This window comes from Larimichthys crocea, chromosome XVI (assembly GCF_000972845.2).
Source record: "Larimichthys crocea isolate SSNF chromosome XVI, L_crocea_2.0, whole genome shotgun sequence".
NCBI lineage: Eukaryota > Metazoa > Chordata > Actinopteri > Sciaenidae > Larimichthys > Larimichthys crocea.
The window spans coordinates 19,566,759-19,586,323 of NC_040026.1; the positions used below are offsets into that span (position 1 = coordinate 19,566,759).

Consider the following 19,565-nt stretch of genomic DNA (forward strand, 5'->3'; position numbering starts at 1 on the left):
CGGCGTTTTCACCAGCTCCCCCCGGTTTGTCAAGACAGCTAAAGGCAACTCAAGGTGCTCCTCGGAACAAACGCTGCTTTGTTTTTCCTCGTCGGTCGCCTCCCCTTGTTCGTAACTTACTATAGTTAATTGTGCGGCCGCTGTTTCCTACTTCTTTCTCTGAGCCCGACTGGTAGCGCTAGCAGCGGAGCGGGGTTCACTGCAGCAGCGTATACCGCCCCCTCTGCCCGGCCGGCGTCATGGCAACAGCGGTGCAAGGACGGCCGGTGACCGTTAGAGAGCGCGCTCATCCCGCGCACAGGTGACTACAGGTCGCTGCTGCTCTGCTGTTTCAACTTTCTCTTGATTTACTAATCTAGGCAACTCTAGTCATAAGCTGGGGTTTAATATGGTTTTTTGAAAAGAAGGCAGGAGAGGTTACAGTAGAAAACTTTAGCTGCAGCTGTGGTTGAGACTGGCCACCCACCCATAGCAATGTGACTGTCTGCTAAAATAATTTTAAGTTAAATGAGATAAACCACCATTCAACCATTGAGGCCATTATCTCATATCTCAAAATGTATGCCTAATGGCTACATGGCTATGTCATCCCTGATTTATGATATCTAATATACTTTTAATTCTAATGTGCATTAAGAAGAAGAAGATGTACTTTATTAATCCCTCAATGGGGAAATTCTTTTTTTTACTATTTTTTTATTTACATGCTTTTTGTGATGCCTTTTAGACAACGAGTTTCAAAGCAGTTTACCCATACAAATTTAAAGGTCCACTGTGGGATTTAGATGAAATTTATTTGCTAAATATGGAATATACTACTCAAAAGTATGTTTTCATTTGTGTATAATCACCTGAAAATAAGAATTTATGAGTTTTTGTTACCTTAGAATGAGACTTTTATATCCACAGAGGGAGCGGGTCTTCTTTTATGGAGTCTGCCATGTTTCTACGGTAGCCCAGGACAGACAAACCAAACACAAGCTACAGACCCGTTTTAGGTTCACCCTCTAGCTTGGAAAACGGCGGTTGGTGGTGATGAGGTGAGGGGTGTTCACTTGGTTGCAATCTGCAAGTTCACCATAGATGACTTATACACTGGACTTTAAATACAGTGTTAACCTTTAGGGGCGATGGTAGCATAATCCATATGGACTTTGAACAGAAGGGTGGCCGGTTTAAGTCCAGCGTGGACCAAAGTATGGAGGGTGAACCGGTAGCTGGAGAGGTGCCAGCTCACTCGTATCTATTCTTTAGTGCATATTTTGCTCTTGTTGCCGTAGGCCTTCTCAGCAGCTCAGACATGTATTTATTGTTCATTTATCATTCATAATTATGTTATGTTTATGTTGCTCTGCTGTTGCACCACAAATTGCCCCTGGGAGATAATAAAGACACCTTGAACCAACAAACAGAGACTCTGGAGTGCAGGATGCATCTGGTTAAGCCGTTATTTGAAGAAACACGTATAAGCTGTTAGAGACAGGTAAGACTAGCCATACCTGTTCAAACTGCTGCTCTTGGACCAGTCCTAACATGCACACTCACTGCATAAGCCCACAGCTTTCATCATACAGTTATACAGCAGAAGCTGTACAGCAAAGCGTACGACATGTTTGTAATAGGTTCTAGATTATAAAAAGAAATACAACAACAACAAACATTTGTAAGTATATTTATTGTAAAAATCCTCCAAATGTATAAAAGATAAAAGCTTTGATTGATACACAACATGCAAACATTTTACAAAGAAGCTTTACAAAAGAAATATTTGTACACACGACATTTGTCAAATTTTAAGTGCCTTCTTCACAAACAAACAAACAAAAAAATTGGCACTGCGAAATCTGTTAACATGGAATGTTTAAAGAATTTCAGATCATCTCATGCAAAAACCAGAACAAAATAGCATTTCAATGGACTATTGGTGCCACGCACACACAGTTGACACACTACAACTGCATTCCTATACCAGTTAACCTTCTTGGGAGGTATGGATCCTTCAATCCAAAAAAAACAAAAAGAGTGTGCCACAGTTCATCTTCCTGGCATTAAAACAATGAAAAAACCCCAAAAGAACAAAAGAAATAAGCATGTAAACATTCAAGAAGTACAAAAAAAAGTTGGACACAGTGGACATTTGTCCTTGAACAAATAAGGAGCTCAAGCCTCCTGGAAATCCGTCTTTCTTAGTAAAGAAAGGCTCAATTTTAAAAAGGACATATCGACCAATATGAAAGCAAAAAGCACCTAAATGTGTAAAATTATTGGCATAAAAAGTTTAGTTCCTAAGTCGCGACACATCTCAAGAATTCCTACATTTTCGTAGAATATAATCCCCATTTTTTAAAAATATACATACACATATGTACATGCCTACCAATTCTTATTTTGTTAAGATGTTACCAGACATCAGGTATTGTTGCTTTCTAAAGATTATGGCTTTTCAAATGCAAAGGTAAACAGACACCCTTTCAAAAAAAAAAAAAAAGCAAACAACATGACAGTGAAAACACACCCGGAACAGCACCGATGCTTAAAATGTTTTAAGCATATTGTACCATATATGAAAAAAATATATTGCAAAACAAGGCAAAGATTATTTGAACAGGCTCAAAATGAAAGCCCAATGCAAGGCTAAGTTATTATTAAAAAAAAAAAAGGACATCATCACTTTGGTCCCATATACTTTGTAGATTTAAGAATTATTATTTATGGGACAGAAAATATAAATATCCCACTTCAGAAGCTGGTTATAGCGATGGTTCAGACCATGCCTGTGAGGATGGCTTTGTGAACATTCAAGCTGCAACATGAGCTCAAGTTGGCTCCTCTGGAATATATCTTTAGGTGAGTCGGATACCCAACACCTGCTCCAACTCTTGTCTTCTCTGCTGCACCTGAAATTAAAAAAAAAGTAAGGCAAGTGTACGTTAAAACAAAAAATAAAATCACATGTACACTGTTATGTACTGCATTTAGGCTTCATGAGTTCTTACTCTTGAGTAAACGTATCTGCCCACTGCCTCCGGTACCCAGGGCGCCTGGTAGAACTCGGTCCTCCTCTCCTCCTCTGGGTTTCCAGTCACATCTGTCATGAGCTGGTGGGAAAGAAATCCACGATTGAACACGAGGAAACACAAATCCACGAATACAAGAAGATGCTTTGCATTCCCAAATTCACTAATTAATGTTTTTAAAGAGTGACTAAAACATTGTGGATATACTCTGGCAGCAGTGAGAGAGATTATTGATTCAATTAGCAAGCGTGGTACGTCCTGAAGTTTGTTGAAGTCTCTCTATTTAATTTGAGCAACAGTAAAACTGTTGTTGTTTTTGCTTCTGTCTGACTATTGAAGCGCTGTTTTAAATCAATAATTTGCATAGGCATACTGGCCACATTTTAGCATAGAAAACAGTTTAAGAGCATGTTTTTAATAAAAACTGGGAAAACTCTTGCCAGACAATGATTATTTTCCCCTGAAAAAAAAGGAGAAAGCAACAATTGACTGCACAAAATACGTGAACAAAAACAAATATTTGTTACCGTTGTCATGAAGATACAACAGCCATATTAAATGAATGAATATAAGTGGAGAAGAAGAAAGCTGGCAATAAGTTTGCAGTAAGATATCCACAGTTCAACCGTACTGAGTCACAGTCTGCAACACTTTGACCTCCTGTGGTGAAACAGGTACAGTGAGTTAGTGTTTACCTTGAGATCTCTGCTTTGAGACTTGAGCCAGTCCTGGATGAAGTCCTGTGGATTATTGCTGAAGCTCAGCATGAAGTCTCTCTCAGTCTTCAGCTGGTTGATGTACTCAATCGTCTCATGAATCTGCAGTGAATACAGTAACAAATAGGTAACACATAAACCTTTGTCCTAAAATAGAGTGAAGTGAAGTGCAGGTATTTGTAAATGACTGCCAGGCCTCACCTTACTCTCCAGTGCAGCAATCTCCTGTTGGTTGGTTGTAGAGGACAGGAAACTGTTCATTTGGCCCTTCAGTGGGTCATCCACCTCCACATCAATGTCATAGCAGGCCGTCTTTTTCTGATCGGTGGGGTCCACGCTGCTCACAAACACAGAATTTATGTTGAGAGATGTTGATGCAAACAGACCGAAATAGGCCAAAATATAAGGACAAAGTAATAAAATCAACTCATATAAAAGCATCGTGTTTGAAAATGAAAGATTTCAAGCTAAAACTTGTGTTGGAACACATGCACACGACACAGAAAGAGGGAGAATGATCCACCCACTCCTACCTAATCATGTGATTGATAATGATGGGGTCAGGGTGCTGCAGCAGACCCGCCAGTTTCATGGGGATTTCAGAGAACCTCATGCGAGGACAGCCAAAGATCTGAAGAGTGTTTGGTTAGAAAACAGAGGATGTTTGACATGTTAAAGGTTCAGTTTCTTTGTCTCTTTTGTCTTTACAATGCTGCACATATACAATCAATGTGTACCTCGTACAAATAAATGATTCATTCAGGGAACAAATGAGGTGATTCTGTGTATGAATTTATTCTTGAAATGAATAAAACATGCCCTCAACATTTGCAAATCTCTGCACATTTGATAGACTACGCGTTTTTCAAATGTCAAAGCAGCACTTCAAATTCAAAAACAATCCATTACCTGTCTGAAGTACCGGTTGCAGTTGATGTACTCCTTCTCGTGACTATCCTGCAGCTTGTTGTTCTTGATGTAGAGCCAGAGAGCTTGCATGATGCTGGCCCGCGTCTGTGTGTGGACACCCAGCAGACGAGCCAAGCGCGGGTCCAGTTTGTACTGAGGTGGCTGGAAAAGAAGACAACAACAAAAAAAAGGTAAGCAAGGCGTGCAACAGTTAACTGCAAAATGTTAATAACTTGAGCGAATGGGTGGTACCTGGTGGTCCAGCATGAGCAGAAGAGTGCATTTAACATTCACGTCGCCGGGCCTTTTCACCTGGAAACCGTCAGTCTCCTGAGTTGTGGGCATTCTATGCCACTGAAAGATAAGATTAGAGCCTTATACTGAAATAAATTACTAAAATAATAGTTATACACATACAAACAAATGTTCAAACAGTTCAGTTGCGTTCCCCACTTATAAGACACTTAGTTACGCAAATTAAACTCTTGACCATGCTAAAATATGTTGCCAGTGAAGCTGCTCTATAAAGGGGGTGGTTTATGCCTATCTGTGGGATGAATTCAACCCTAAGTCACAGCAGTTTGGACTACCATGCACCATGTCAAACAAGCTCAGACAGGATTGGCTCTAAATATTTGAATTATTCCAGCTGAACTCCAGTTTTCTTGTTAAAAAAAAAACGTACTGGCGAACCGAGAGCAGCCTTTGGTGTCCGTGCGCCTAAAATGTTCCAAAGTGGTTGCATCAAATGCCTTCACGATGATGTCATACCTCTACTAAGTGGTTGTCAGGTCCATAGAGCTCCTTATCGAGCTCGATCACCAGGCTCTTGAAGAAAGATGAGAACTTCTTCTTTTGCTTGCCAGGCTAGGAACACAAAGTGCAGACGAGAGAGAGAGCGTGAAAAGACAGAATAAAAAGATTGCTATCTATCTATGTCTTCTTCTTTTTGTGCTGTGTCAGGCTGCATTGTTTAGCTCTGACCACATTGGGGGTGGTGGAAGCACAAAACTGTAGACAACTAGAAAAAGCTGTTTCACCCCCACCCTCTCTCTCCCAGCCCTGGCAAAGTCTGTGTGCACAACATGACCCCTTTCACTCCTTCCCTCTCATCCCATTTCTTTTTCTGTTACTCCATGCAACACTCCTACGCATGCCTAAACCGATGAGCCAGGGGAAAAATTAACCCAGAAAAAAAAAACCCTCCTCCATGTGGCCCCAGATGACACAATGAGTTGAGCTGCAATTGATGGAGGGAGGGGAGGCATGTCAGCTCATGGTATGTAACGGCCAGTGGTTTCAATTCCTTGTTTCAAAAGAGTACACGAGTGTGTGTGTGTGTGTGTGTGTGTTAGCAGTTGTGGGGTGGAGTGAGGAGAGCTGTAAACACACATCTGGTTGCGTGGTCTGCGCCAAGGACACAGGCCAACAAGAACTGAGCGACTGAAGTTTTCAGGAACACACACACAAAAAAAAAAAACAGAGACAGAAAATACTTGGAGTCAGACCATGCTGCTGCAACAATGGCGAAACAGAGAGGAGAAGATTCAAATCTAATCGAGAGCGCCGTTCCTTCACTCACTTCCTCCAGAAGTTTGCCCTCCACTCTCAGTTCCCACGAGGACACCTTCTCTGCCTCCTCGCCTTCGGGCTTGCTGGGGGTGTACGTGTTCGAAATGTAGATCCTGAGCTTGCGTTTTTGCTGCGTCACAGAGATGAACAAGAAGATTTATCAAAACAAACAACCAAAAATAAACCGTTTGGCAAGGAGAGCTTTTTTTGAGGGGTTATTAGTGAATACAGATCTTTGATTAAAAAGTCATAAATTAGTCAATCAAGAGAGTTTAAAATCAGAATCCTTGACACATTCATGAACTCGAACTTTTACTATTTACGGGCGACAATTCGACCGCCATTCCTGCCCAAGCACGAGAGATTCACAGGAAATAATGCACACGTATAAACCAGGGTTATTGTCATAATTTCATATCAGCGTCACTGTTTATCGTTCACTCTAGTATACCCTACTTCCTACTTCTAAGAAACATGGAGTACCTCTTGACAACAGATATATTTGACCCTTGATCGTTGATTTAAAAAATGCAGCCACAGAAGAAGAAGAAGCTAGAGACAGTGGAAAACTACTCCTGCCGTGCATGACATAAAATTAGATTGCGGTGGTGATTATCTTTGACTGACAACTTCATTAAAACATTGTGGGTTTGTTTGGCCGCACTGTAAACTGATACGCCAGTTTGCCTTCGGTCGTATTCCTGAAAAATGAGATACTACTGTTGTTACCTCTATTAACTAACTTGATAAAGCCCCTTTATCTTTTTTTTTTTTATTAGCTGACAAATGGTGAAGAGATACCATAATGGGCTTCTTGATGGCTTCTTGAATCTCCATGCGCTTTCGGGCGATGGTCTGATCCAGTTTCCTCTCAAAGGCCAAGAGATCCATGTAGGCTTGGGACTCTGGGACCAGGTCTCGGATCTAAAAGAGAGCCAACATGCAAGACGTGAAAGTTACAGCAAACTGTAATCAAATTGGACTCATCATCATCATCAAGTGTGATTCAGGCGGTGAAAAAATGTTCTTACCCTCTGCGGGAGAACCTTGTCAGCCATCTTGCGTCTTTTTGCCCTAAAATCACACAGAGAAGATGACAACCACGAGATGATTTCTAAAAGGACTATATGTTTGCACAATAACCATGTGTTTTCTCTAAAATATAGAGGATCCATTGGCCACAAACAAGGACGTACTGTACTATGTACCGCGTTGCCTCATCGTTTAGAATTTGCCCTTTTAACCAATTTACAAGGAACTGACCGCGTACTGACATAAAAGATTACAAGAAAGACTTTCTCTTCCTTTGATTAGAAATAATTTGTGAAACTTTTATAGTGCGATAACAAAATCCCGGCCTGCGCTATCTCTTTATTAACTGCCGGAACGAGTACCTCAGGTTTCCCCTTATCATCGCTACAGACTTCATGAAGCGCCGTTTTGTTTCCGTAATTAAATTACACAGTTCTCCCAATTTAACTCCCAAGTGCTTTAATGAGGAATTTAGGAAGTTGCTTCTAGTCCTGAGGCTCACTAATCCTCTTACACTGAAGAAGTTGAGAGATAAACCTTTTAAAAAAGGACAAAAGCTCCATTGTGGAAGAAACTGTAAATGCTGCCTCACATCACGGCTCGCCACATTTATGAGCGTGGCATCACCGAACGGCTTGAAGCCAAAAATACCCACTCGTGTCTGCAGCTTTGTGAGCGAGGGGTCAGTCATGAGATGCTTCCATCCTCGTGTCCGTCTGATCTGAGCCGAGTTTTTTTTAAAAACAGCACACTTAAACTTCAAACAGAAACACATCCTCGACTCGGGGTCGTGTTGTTAGATTTTAATGAGCTACAACAGCAAAAATTAGCCACTGAATTTTTAATATGACTATTATGGTGTTCTAAGATTTCCCACTGGATGTAATTATGTTCGCTTTGCATCTTTTAAGTGCACAAATATTAATAAATAACAGAAGTAAACCCTTCCTCTTGTGGTTTTAGTCCTAGCTGAGAAAAACAATGCTTGTAAAGGTTCTTGTAGTAATGTTGTGGCGTCCTTAGAGTTTTGAACATTGCAAAAAATGTGAGAAATAAAAGGCGAATTCGTATTTTCAGGTTGTAGCCTCTTAAATGTGAGGATTTGCGGCTTTTTCTTCTGTTTTATATCATCGGAAATTGAATATATTCGTCTGGACTCTAGTTAAATGTCACTTTGGCCTCTCGAAAATTGCAGTTTTGTTTGTTTCATCTCAAGCTGTGCTTATTCCCTGATTTGGCCCCAGGCTGTCTTGGTCAATCTCAACCTTGGCATTATTCCTCTCCCCTGTGTCTCTTCCCGTTTCACACAAACACTCTCACTTCTCCACAGTTTACCCTCGCCTGAGGCCTCCCAGTGCCTCTTGCTGCTGCTGTTGATGCTGCTGATGAAGGAACCGCTTCCTCGAGGCGTCCATGCTTGGAGGCCCCATGCCTGGCCGCATAGACATGTTCCCACCGCCGTAAGAAGGACCAGGCATCTGACCCCCCATTGACCCCAAGGGGCCCCCCACTCTGTTGGGCGGCATCCCTGAGCGCTGGAGAAAAGAAGGGAAGCTGAAGCTATGATTGCAGGCTCATAAGAATTTACTAGAAACACCATTATGTTCTTTGGGCATGTTTTTATTTCCAGATTAACACTTATCTTTTAAAGAAAACTGTGGTTATTAAAACAAAACTCTGGCAGTACTGTTTCACAAAAAGTCCCAATGTGATGTTTATTTTAACATCAGATTTAAATCCAAAAACATGACGGTAGGATAATAAGAGAGAGGACAGATTAGTTCTTTGAGTATTTAACGGATGATTAATGAACGACATTCTTAAAATATTCACTCAACAATATAAAAAGTTGCCAGGAAAACACGACTGGTGTCGATAATATGCTCACAGCTCACATGGTGTATAAAAACAGCCGTTTGCAGAGACTTACTGTCACCAAAAGTTGCGTGTACCGTAAATTATGGTACTATTCATAGACAGCAACCAGTCAGGCAGGGAACAGGAATGTTTTGTATGAAAGCACAGTGTACTGAAAGCTATGGTAGTTTTATTGTGATATGAGCATGTGTATTGGTCGTTTGCCAAAAAGTTCCTAGTCCACTTAGTCTGCCGAGTATGTTGACGTGTGTCCATAAACTTCTTGTGAACGTAATCACGATGCAAATCGAAGGAAAGGTCAACTTGAACGATGATTTATTAAATATGAACAACTTACAGCGTTGTTAAAAGGTGAGCTAGAACTATTCCTACATCCTGTACACGTGACATCCATTGCACGTCTGTCCATCCTGGGAGAGGGATCCCTCCTCTGTGGCTCTTCCTGAGGTTTCTTCCACCTTTTTTCACCTGTTAAAGGTTTTTTATGGGCAAGGTTTTCCTCACTTGAACTGAGGGTCTAAGGACAGAGGGTGTCACTCCCTGTACAGATTATAAAGCCCTCTGAGGCAAACGTACTTTGTGACTTTGGGCTATAGAAATAAAATCTGATTTGATTTGATTTGACATCTCAACCTGGTCCATTACTGACTTTATACTGTACCTTACGTGAGTTTAAACAATCACACGGTCAAAAACTTGTGTCCATGACTCAGCTATCTCCTTAACATATTGTATTACCATCTCACATATTTTTCCATGCCCACGTGCACTGAAAACTCCTTTACAGCACTTTACAATCACTTCTTGAAGTTGTTGCACATTATTTAACTGTAAATTAGATCTTTTATATAGCTTTAATATATATATATTTATATAGTTTAAATATATATATATATATTTTTGTTCTTAATAGATAGTTACTTGTTTACATATGTTGTTTTTGTTTGTTTGTATACTGGAGTATTGTAACAAAAAAGTATTTCTGAGTCTGATTCTGATTATTAAACTCTATCACAATGATATCATCCACTATCCATAACATATACCTCGACTTTACACATAAATAATGCAGTTATAGTGTAAAATAAACCAAATTTCATCAGTTGAGCGACAATATAAGTGTCAATCTGAGAGAGACGCACAACGGTGACAGTGGGTATGAACAAATAAAGAGCACATGAAGCTGCAGATGGTTGTAAAAGTGTGATAATGTATGCAAGGCTTAGCTCTGACAGATGGTGATGATGATGATAAACTTACTTTTGTTTTCAGGCTCTATAACTGACAGGGCGCTAAAGGCAGCCACGTGATTTGCTCTTTCACACATGCAGCAACACATTTCTGTTCATACCAGTTTCAAACAAAACATCCAGATATTTAAAATGTGATGATAAATCATAATAATAATAATAAAAGTCGTGTTTTAAAAAAAAAAAGCCATTTGTTTGGGTGGCAGTGAGTGATTACATAGCTTTTTCTTTCAAACACGGAAGTAACCAGTCCACACCTTGATATTTTAAAAGTAATTATCTGGATTTAGCAGATGGATTTGATGTTTTATTATAATGTTTACACTTTAAAAAGAAGACATAGTGTGAGAAACTTTAAAAAAACAACTTAAATAAGTTAGTAATGAAGTTTTTCTATTAAATAAAGAGGATTAAAGCAGGAAAAAAAGCCAACCTGTGGGTACTGGGGCGCGTTGTTCATGCTGCGGGGGTACCCTCCGGGAGGCTGCGGCATGCCTGCCATCCTCATGCCCGCGGCGTGAGCGACATTCATGGGGTGAACGTTCGGATTCATCGGCGGCGGCGGCGGAGGACCCGTGAAGCCTCCTCTTGATGCCATTCCTCCAACAAAGATCCAACAAGTGGTTTTTAAAAAGAAAGAGAAAGAACTTCCACTAGAAATAGTCGAGTCCAACTAGAAATCTTAGAGACTAAGTGGAGTTGGTTGAACTGAGTTTGACAGCGCTGTCAACAAAAAGCTAACTAACGTTAGCTGCTGTCGGTTCAAGTTCCGGGATTTGCCTCCTCTGTTGCCCCTCACAGCTGCTTGTTCTCCCCGGACACCGTTTGTTTGTCATTCCCTCCCTCTGTTCCCGAGTCTCAGCATCGCTAACGATCACTCACCAAGCCGTGAGGCCGGTTTAAAAACACGATTATCTCTCTCCGACTTACGACAAAGTGTCTAAAGATACCAAGTAATCTTTCTAACTGCCTCCACACAATGTAAAAAAAAATGATGCGTTCAAGGCTGTCGGACATTTCGAGGTTACAAGTTAGCGCCTAATTTGATCCGTTTCGAAACATACAGTGTATATATTTAGTGTGGATGCCCACAGTGCGTCCACACTAAATATATACACTGTATGTGTTAATTATAATGTTTTTATATATTTTTTTTAGCTTCCTTATATATTTATAGAATTCTGTGACTATAGCTAGCTAGATAGATAGATAGATAGATAGATAGATAGATAGATAGATAGATAGATAGATAGATAGATAGATAGATAGATAGATAGATAGATAGATAGATATACTTTATTTATCCCAAGCTGGGAAATTATAGTGCAGCAGCAGCATTACACAAAGTGACAACAAAAAATAAAAATATACTATAAAGCAAACTATACATAATAAAATATCAAAGGTAATACAGAAAGTGGCAGTGTTGATATGTACAAATAGGGAGAAATGTGAGGTGACTGTAAATTGTAAATTATGACCTAGCTGTTATTATACAATGTGATGGCATGTGGCAGGAAGATTTCCTGTATCTGTCCCTTCGACAGCGGGCTGTAGCAGCTGTGGGAGAAGCTGCTCTGCTGTCTGTCCACTGTGTGGTGGAGAGGATGCTGCTCATTGTCCATGATGGAGAACAGTTTATTCAGCGTCCTCCTCTCCACCACAGTCTCGAGAGACTCAAGTCTCAGTCCAAGAACAGGCTAGTGTAAACTCTCACGTTTTAGAAGTATTGTATTTATATTTTATTGTTTATATTTTTTTTTTTCCTATATATATTTTTTTTTTGACTGGATCTTTTTGATTTGGATCTTCTGGGTGAGTTTGGATTCTGAGAAGAGAGATATATGTATACATTATAATATTTATATGATTAGGAACAAATATACATGCCGGGATGATGTTAATTAAACAGTTTAAAGCTGTTTATATTAATATGAATGTTTTTAAAAATGAATACCTTATCAGATTTCCTTTTCTTGGCTGTAAAGAAAAGGCAGAAAATTGTTGATTTCAGTCAAACTTTGTTCTGTCATGATGATCGACATTCAGACAGCCAAGAGAGTTTTATAAAAAAAAAAAAAAAAAAGTAGCAGCAGCATGTCACCTTTCTTTATGACTTAATGTTTATTCTGTGCCAACTACACCAAGTCAAATTCCTTGTAAGTGCAAACCTCCCTGGGAATAAACTTGATTCTGATTTTACTTTGTGTGCAAGTGTAAAGTCTAAAATCTAATAATCCATAATGTCACACTCAACCAACAGTCAACTAGGCATAAAATTATTGGACAGAAAGTGGGCTGGGTGGGTTCTAATAAACCATAATGCCACACTATGATTTGTTCAAACATATTAATTATAACTAGCCGGCAAAACCCCCTTAACTGAAATTTGGTATGGTAGAAGTCTTTAGTCTGACAGCAATCTATTTAAATTAAAATTAAAGCGTTTAAGCAACAATATACTGTAGTGATTAAATATAATATTTGCTATAATGAAATAAAACTTCTGAGCTCATAATGTAGTAACATTTTGCATATGCTCTAATGTAAATGTACTGCATTCTATGCATTATCCACTGTGTATATCCACTGTATATATATCTTGTAAGTGCAAACCTACTTGGGATAAACTTGATTCTGATTTTCCTTTAAGCGTAACTTGGCAATAAATCTGATTCTGATTATGCTTAATCTGAAATCACCTTTTTTTTTAGGTTGTGTAAAGACTGTATATGCAAGAGCTAAATGTGTCACTTATGGACACTCCCTACTATCTCCTTACATCTATTATGCACTTTTTTTTTACCACCCTGCCTGCAAAAAGATGCCACACTAATGGAGGATACATGCAACAGGTATTGCAGTTACAGTTAAGTACTCAGATCATTTACTTAAGTAAGTAATCACCAATACATCAAAGTTAAAATACTCTCTACATTTCAAAGTACATAAATATTATGCACAAAATGTACTTGTACGTGTATAAAAATCATTATCTATCTATTAATACGACACTTCACAATTCATGCCTGTTGACGCCCTACTATCTCCTTACATCCATTATGCTCTTTGTACCACTCTGCCTGCAAAAAGATGCCACCCTAATGGAGGCTACATCAACAGGTTTTGTGGTTACACCCAGGAATTATTCATTAGTAATACTGACCTACTGCTGTAGGTGGTTGAGGTGAGGTTTACTATATGATGTGATTGATGGGGTAAAGAAGGAAACAGACCAATCTGAAATGTGACACAACTAGACACTGGTTTGTTTAAGCCAAAACAGCTCTTATCTTTAACAATACATTGTATTTTATTATAAGCTCATCGTGTTTAATGCAGCATAAACACCCAAGAACAACTACCTTGTACCTGTACTTAAATTTCCACCACATAGCTGCTCAAGAAAAGTTTATTTATTTATCTTTAATTTTTCTGTATTGGTAACATTAAACCATGTACAGACCATTAAGGACCCCTGAATTTTCTACATAATGACCTGCAGACACACAACTGTAACAGCACTCAGATATCTGAATTTAGGAAGAGCACGTGAAGGCAGCATAACTGTCAAGTTTTCATTTCTTTAACACAGAAAATGTAACCTGGATTAAAATCTCCAGTTTTGTGGAGAATAAAATCTACAACATATCAATGTTTAACGTCTCATACGGTGGGTGCATTAAAATAATCAAAACTTAAAACATCTGTAGATCTCTTCATTTGATCAACAGCCTCCCCTGTTGGTCATTTGGTGTCTCTCTCACACACACACACAGACATAACGACAGGTAACAAATCATTTATTATGCTAGACAGATGAAACAAACTGAGCCATGATAGCAGCAATTCAACTATTGGAATATTTACACTATCACTTCACACCAAGGATATATGTAACCCTTTACAATGTAAACACATGATACAAAGACATCTTTGAATGCTAGAAAACGAGCCGATCTATCCACCAAAAAATGAAAACAAACCTGCATTCTGCAGCATATACCTGCTTGTACAATTAGAGGTTCATTGACTGTACTTTTTTTTTTTAAACAAGTTTCCACAGGTGAATGACAAACTGAGAGTTGCTTCTCTCTCTCACACACACACTCTCTCTCTCACACACACTCACACACACAGTTTAATGTGATTCAACAGGAGAACTATGAGCCTGACAGTGAATGTGAAAATAAAAAAGACAAACCATTAGTAAGGATTGTCTTTGACATTGTTTTTTTTTTCAAAGAATGAGATATTAAAAAGGTGAGGAGATATGAGTACACGTAATGGCTAATCACTTCTGCATTTGAAAGAAACAACATACTGTGTGTGCACACTTTCACTCTCCACACAGCTGCCTCCACTTGGCAGCTGAATGAATTACAACAGAAATCTGTGCAGTAAAATCATATATGATGATATTCATTATTTTGGACTCCAGCAAAAACTTCTGAAATAAAAACTGACTACACAAAAAAAGAAAAGAAAAAATAAGAGTGTTGGTACAATGATTTTGTGGACAAAAAAAACAGACAAACAAAAAAAATCTGTCAAGTATACAGTGGGAGGTCTGGACTGCTTCTGCAGAGCAGCAAACGCCATACATGTCACCTTTAACATTGACGTCCATTGATTTCACAACATAAAGAACCGAGGGTGAAGTGTTATTGGTCTTCCCGTGTGTTGTGCGCACACACACGCGACGGTGAGAGAATGTGTGTTTGTTTGCTGAGTGTGTTATTGAGGGAATGCCTCGTCTTTCATCAGCATGCGCGGGCTTTCCTGGTTGTCCATGCGACGTCTAGGACCCATCATGCCTACGGGAACAAACAGGAGGCTGGACGTCACCAGACGATCGCGGCGATTTAGAATTAGTATTAGTATCAATAAACAGATCATCAAAACAACACTGACATGAATGAACCAACAGTCAACTAGGCATAAAATAATTGGACAGAAAGTGGGCTGGGTGGGTTCTAATAAACCATAATGCCACACTAAGATTTGTTCAAACATATTAATATAACCAGCCGGCAAAACCCCCCCTAACTGAAATTTGGTATGGTAGAAGTCTTTAGTCTAACAGCAATCTATTTAAATTAAAATGAAAGTGTTTAAGCAACAATATACTGCAGTGATTAAATATAATAATTGCTATAATTAAATAAAACTTCTGAGCTCATAATATAGTAACATTTCGCATATACTCTAATGTAATGACTGAATGTTCCTTTGACCTCCAACATGCAAAAAGGTCGAATGTTTCTGTCACTTAATCATCATCTAAATTTACTGTTTTACACAACTTATAAACATGAACATGTGAGCACATGCAGTGATGTGTTGGGATTATACACTAACCGGCCACTTCCTTAGATACAATAGAACAATCTAATGTGTTACAACAATACACACAATAAATTCGACTTTTATGAAGCTTATAATGTTTCGGTCTTTGTTGACATCGTCAGAGAGGTATTCATTTAACTGTTATGTTTGCTATTGAGGTAAATAATAAAAGAAAGACCTCTCAATATGATGCACTCCTGTACAACAACACCGCCCACCAAGACCTCAATGATAAACATAAAGTAGATTTAACACCTCTCTGACAGTGTCAACAAAAACTAAATTTACAGCAGACGGTGATTTATTCCATATCACCGGATTGTACAAGTGTACCTAATGAAGTGGCCTCTCGGTGTAAATACTCCAACAGCACTGTATTTTAACAGGTATGATTTCATTACAAAAGTAAACAAAGTACAAAGAAATCAAGAAGTTTAAGGACTTATTTCTACTTACTGTTCTTATGTTTGAATGATTTGGATCTTCTGGGAGAGTTTGGATTCTGAGGTGGAGAAAGAGAATATATTTAAATATTGTAATATTTATATTGATTCAGAACAATATAGTTAAATCAATGCTGGGATGATGGTAAGTAAACTGTTTAAATCTGTTAATATTAATCATGAATGTTTGTAATACCTTATCAGATTTCCTTTTCTTGGCTGTAAAAGAAAAGAACAGAAAATTGTTGATTTCAGTCATTTCATACATGTCAAACTTTGTTCTATCACGATGATCGACATTCAGTACAAGCAAAGAGGTAAAAATAAAAAAGTAGCAGCAGCACGTCACCTTTCTTTTCTGCCCCGTAAGACCAGTCATTATCATTGACGTCGTCGTTATCCTCTTGGTCGCTCTCTGACTTGTTGTTGGTGTTGTTACCGGTGACTATTCTGTAAATGAGGGATGACACGGGCACAATGACTCGGCATTACTTACTGCAAACAATCACTGGATTATAAATACAAACACATTCTGACCTCAGACTAAACTAATCTTTTTCGTTTTATGTTTTTAGATCATTATATTTGTCAAATATATTGAAAGGGAGCATAACTTCTCCAGTCTACGTATCTAGAAAGTATGATTACACCTGAAATACACAACATGAATACTGTCTATCTTAAAAGCTCCAGTGTGTAGGATTAGTGGCATCTGGCATTGTAGTTGCTGATTGCAACCCCCTTTGCCTCACCCACTCCTCCCTGGTGTAAAGGAGAAACTATGGTGGCCACGAAATGCAGAAAGAAAATGTGAAAGGCCCAATATAGAGCCAGTGTTTCGTTTGTTCTTCCTGGGCTACTGTAGAAACTTTGGGGGTGGACTTCATGAAAGAGGACCTTCAGTGTTTGTAGATGTAACACAAAAACGTGACAATTCTTATTTACAGGTGACTGTATCTGGATGAAAACATAGTTATGCATATTATATTCCATTTTCTGACATATCCTGTGATAGAGATAGAGTAGAATCTGACACACTGGACCTGTAACTATCATGCTCATAGCAGGAGGATTCATTTTAATGAGTAAAAAAGGTCCAGGTTTAGTAATCTCCACACGGACTGGTTGTTTTTTTACCTGCGGTTGGCTATGCGGCTGCTGTTGCGTCCCATCCCGAGGCATTTCTCCAGGTGCGGGGCGAAGCGCGAGGCAGCGATGCTTCGGCTGCAGTTGGGACACACACACTCCTTGTTTTTCCACTGGTTGTACACCTGGCCAAACACATCCAGCCCTGGCTGGTCCACAATTTCTGGAAATGTAAAGCAGGGTATTTTTTATTTAATTTATACCTTTGCAGTTATTATTTGTATCATGGTCACTTACTTTTGTAATATTATTTATATCATGGTCACTTTCTTTGCAATATTTCTTACACTATGGTGACTTTACATCACAATATTCTTTTTATACATCATGCCACTTTTATCCTCAGTACTTGTCTGTTTTAAAGGTTGATTGTTTTTCGTGTTTATTGTGTAAGTTATAGATATTTCTGTCTGTTTGTTGTGTTTTTTTTGCCTTTTCTAATTCTGTAGTGTATGCTACACTTTCCTCTGCTGCTCGAACAAGTAAATTTCCCTGTGGTGGGATGAATAAAGAAGTGATGTGATCTGTTCAAAGAGCCGGCTCTTTAAAGTGAACGATAGGAGCCGGCTCCGGTCCGTTTTTTTATTTTTCTCTTTAGGAAAAGTACCTGTGGGCGCTGTGGGCATTGACTACGGGTGTCACATGCATGCTGTTATTTAATTTATATATTTTTTCAGTACTTTGTGTGTGTGTGTGTGTTTATATAAATATAAAAAAATAAAATGTCAATAGCTGTCCTTTGTTTCTATCTGCTTTGTGTAGCAGAGTGGTTCTTCAAGCAAGTTAGTGCATTCTTTGGGTGGTTTCAGGGAGTTACAATGGATATTACAACTGTAAATTCAATTGGCTAGAGCAAATTATTGAAATTCAAGTGATATTTGCGTTCAAATACAAATCACAAGTCAAAACAGCGCTAAATTTGCCTGAATTATATACGGTATAAGTAGTAAAACGAAGAGCCATTTGGGAGCCGAAAGAGCCGGCTCTTCTCGGTGAGCTGAGCCGAATTCCCATCACTAGAATAAAGTATATCTAATCTAATCTAAAACACCTCATGTTGGTTTTACAGATTAAATGTATCGCTGCGATGTCGAGGTGTTGTCAGCTCACTCACCAAAGTCCCTCATGCTTTCTTGGTCCGTGTCATCCAGGAAAAAATAGCCCTGCTTGACGGCCCGGTGGACCTCGAAGCAAAGACCCAGGCATGCATCCTCCACCAGGTCAGACAGGATGTCCTGAGCTAGGCCCTGAGGCAGCAGGAGGGGAGAAGACAAACAGTCAGGCCACTGTAAGCAGATGTAATGTGCTTTCCTCAAAGCTTCTTGAAACTATTATTACTACCACCTCCAGCTTGCTGTTGTCCAGGCTGGACATTGAAACCTCCTCCATTTTCATTTGCCAGAACTACCAGATGAGCCAACAGTGCTGTGGTCATGCTGTAGAGCAGCAGCAATCATCGGCCAAACACAGGGCTACAAAAACAAGGAGAGAGGACAAAATAAGAAAATCTGACATGAGCAGTGAATGCAAAACGAGTGGCGAACATTTGATGTGATGCAGCTCACTCACAACTGAACGCTGCCAAAAGGAGAGAGACACACTTCCCACGTTTATAACCTGCGAATAACACAAAACACAACAAGTCAGGGTTAGTGCAACATCTCAGGCGTGATGTCAGCTCAGTTTGCAGCTCGGCAAAGCGACCCCCCCTCAAACAGAAACACAAACCCAGGCTGGCTGAGGAAAACAAAGAGCGTGGCTGTGAACAGGCTGCAGGGTTTGAACATGGCAAGAGGTCAGAGCAGCAGAGATAAAGGGTTAAATGCAACACCGCAGGTTGGATTACACAAATAACAAAGCTCTGATACGTTAATTAATAAGTGTCTGGATGGTTGGAGGATTTCATTTAACCACAGCGAGGCTCGACCCAGAACACACCGAGGCTGCTGCTGCTGCACTGCGGCTCCTCCAGCCTCCGTGCAAACCCCCCGAAGGAGACAAAAACCCCGACCCCCTTTAAAACCAATCCACGAGCATGGACCTCAAACACGAGCTGAGCCACACAAAAAAAAAAAAAAAAAAAAAAAAAAAAAAAACTCTCTAATTGTTTATTTACCTATTTCGGCAGGCATCCATCTTTACATCACAGAGAGCCAGGCAGGAGCAATCGATCGAGTTTCTGCACCACCGAGCGCTTCCTTTGCAGCAGCACCACCTCCTCCAACACCAACACCTCCTCCACCTCCTCCACTC

General features: G+C 39.5%; 2 protein-coding genes across 5 annotated transcripts; both read right to left on the minus strand.

Annotated features, from left to right (window-relative positions):
• Nucleotides 1–2,352: 2,352 nt before the first annotated feature.
• smarcd2 (SWI/SNF related BAF chromatin remodeling complex subunit D2) lies at nucleotides 2,353–11,370 on the minus strand. The gene is made up of 13 exons (XM_010745168.3): nucleotides 10,808–11,370; nucleotides 8,582–8,781; nucleotides 7,246–7,288; nucleotides 7,016–7,138; nucleotides 6,225–6,344; nucleotides 5,414–5,509; nucleotides 4,895–4,996; nucleotides 4,643–4,804; nucleotides 4,267–4,364; nucleotides 3,935–4,070; nucleotides 3,713–3,835; nucleotides 2,997–3,098; nucleotides 2,353–2,897 (listed from the first exon to the last, which is right to left on the minus strand). Exons 1-13 carry the CDS (start codon nucleotides 10,970–10,972, stop codon nucleotides 2,844–2,846), a joined length of 1,524 nt encoding a protein of 507 aa, XP_010743470.1. The 5' UTR covers nucleotides 10,973–11,370; the 3' UTR covers nucleotides 2,353–2,843.
• A 3,111-nt stretch (nucleotides 11,371–14,481) lies between these two features.
• On the minus strand, nucleotides 14,482–19,561 carry atxn7l3b (ataxin 7 like 3b). 4 transcript variants are annotated; one of them, XM_019271936.2, is made up of 9 exons: nucleotides 19,429–19,561; nucleotides 18,882–18,929; nucleotides 18,657–18,784; nucleotides 18,427–18,559; nucleotides 17,304–17,475; nucleotides 16,516–16,616; nucleotides 16,363–16,385; nucleotides 16,180–16,225; nucleotides 14,482–15,191 (listed from the first exon to the last, which is right to left on the minus strand). In XM_019271936.2, exons 3-9 carry the CDS (start codon nucleotides 18,705–18,707, stop codon nucleotides 15,112–15,114), a joined length of 606 nt encoding a protein of 201 aa, XP_019127481.1. In that variant the 5' UTR covers nucleotides 18,708–18,784; nucleotides 18,882–18,929; nucleotides 19,429–19,561; the 3' UTR covers nucleotides 14,482–15,111. The 4 variants fall into 4 exon arrangements, with proteins under 4 accessions (XP_019127481.1, XP_019127480.1, XP_019127479.1 ...); XM_019271935.2 differs by having other exon boundaries at nucleotides 14,482–15,211; XM_019271934.2 differs by lacking the exon at nucleotides 19,429–19,561 and adding an exon at nucleotides 19,251–19,370.
• Nucleotides 19,562–19,565: the final 4 nt, after the last annotated feature.

What these genes read in the sequence shown, in the direction of transcription:
- smarcd2 (XM_010745168.3), bottom strand. Translation starts at nt 10,972, where the DNA reads ATGGCATCAAGAGGAGGCTTCACGGGTCCTCCGCCGCCGCCGCCGATG. An exon ending in CTGGGAGGCCTCAGGCGAGG is followed by an intron (nt 7,289 to 8,581) that starts GTAAACTGTGGA and finishes GTGTGATTTTAG; the next exon opens with GGCAAAAAGACGCAAGATGG. An exon ending in ATTATCAATCACATGATTAG is followed by an intron (nt 4,071 to 4,266) that starts GTAGGAGTGGGT and finishes GTTTGTGAGCAG; the next exon opens with CGTGGACCCCACCGATCAGA.
- atxn7l3b (XM_019271936.2), bottom strand. Translation starts at nt 18,707, where the DNA reads ATGAAAATGGAGGAGGTTTCAATGTCCAGCCTGGACAACAGCAAGCTG. An exon ending in TGGACAACAGCAAGCTGGAG is followed by an intron (nt 18,560 to 18,656) that starts GTGGTAGTAATA and finishes CTGCTGCCTCAG; the next exon opens with GGCCTAGCTCAGGACATCCT. An exon ending in AGAAAAGGAAATCTGATAAG is followed by an intron (nt 16,226 to 16,362) that starts GTATTACAAACA and finishes TCTCCACCTCAG; the next exon opens with AATCCAAACTCTCCCAGAAG.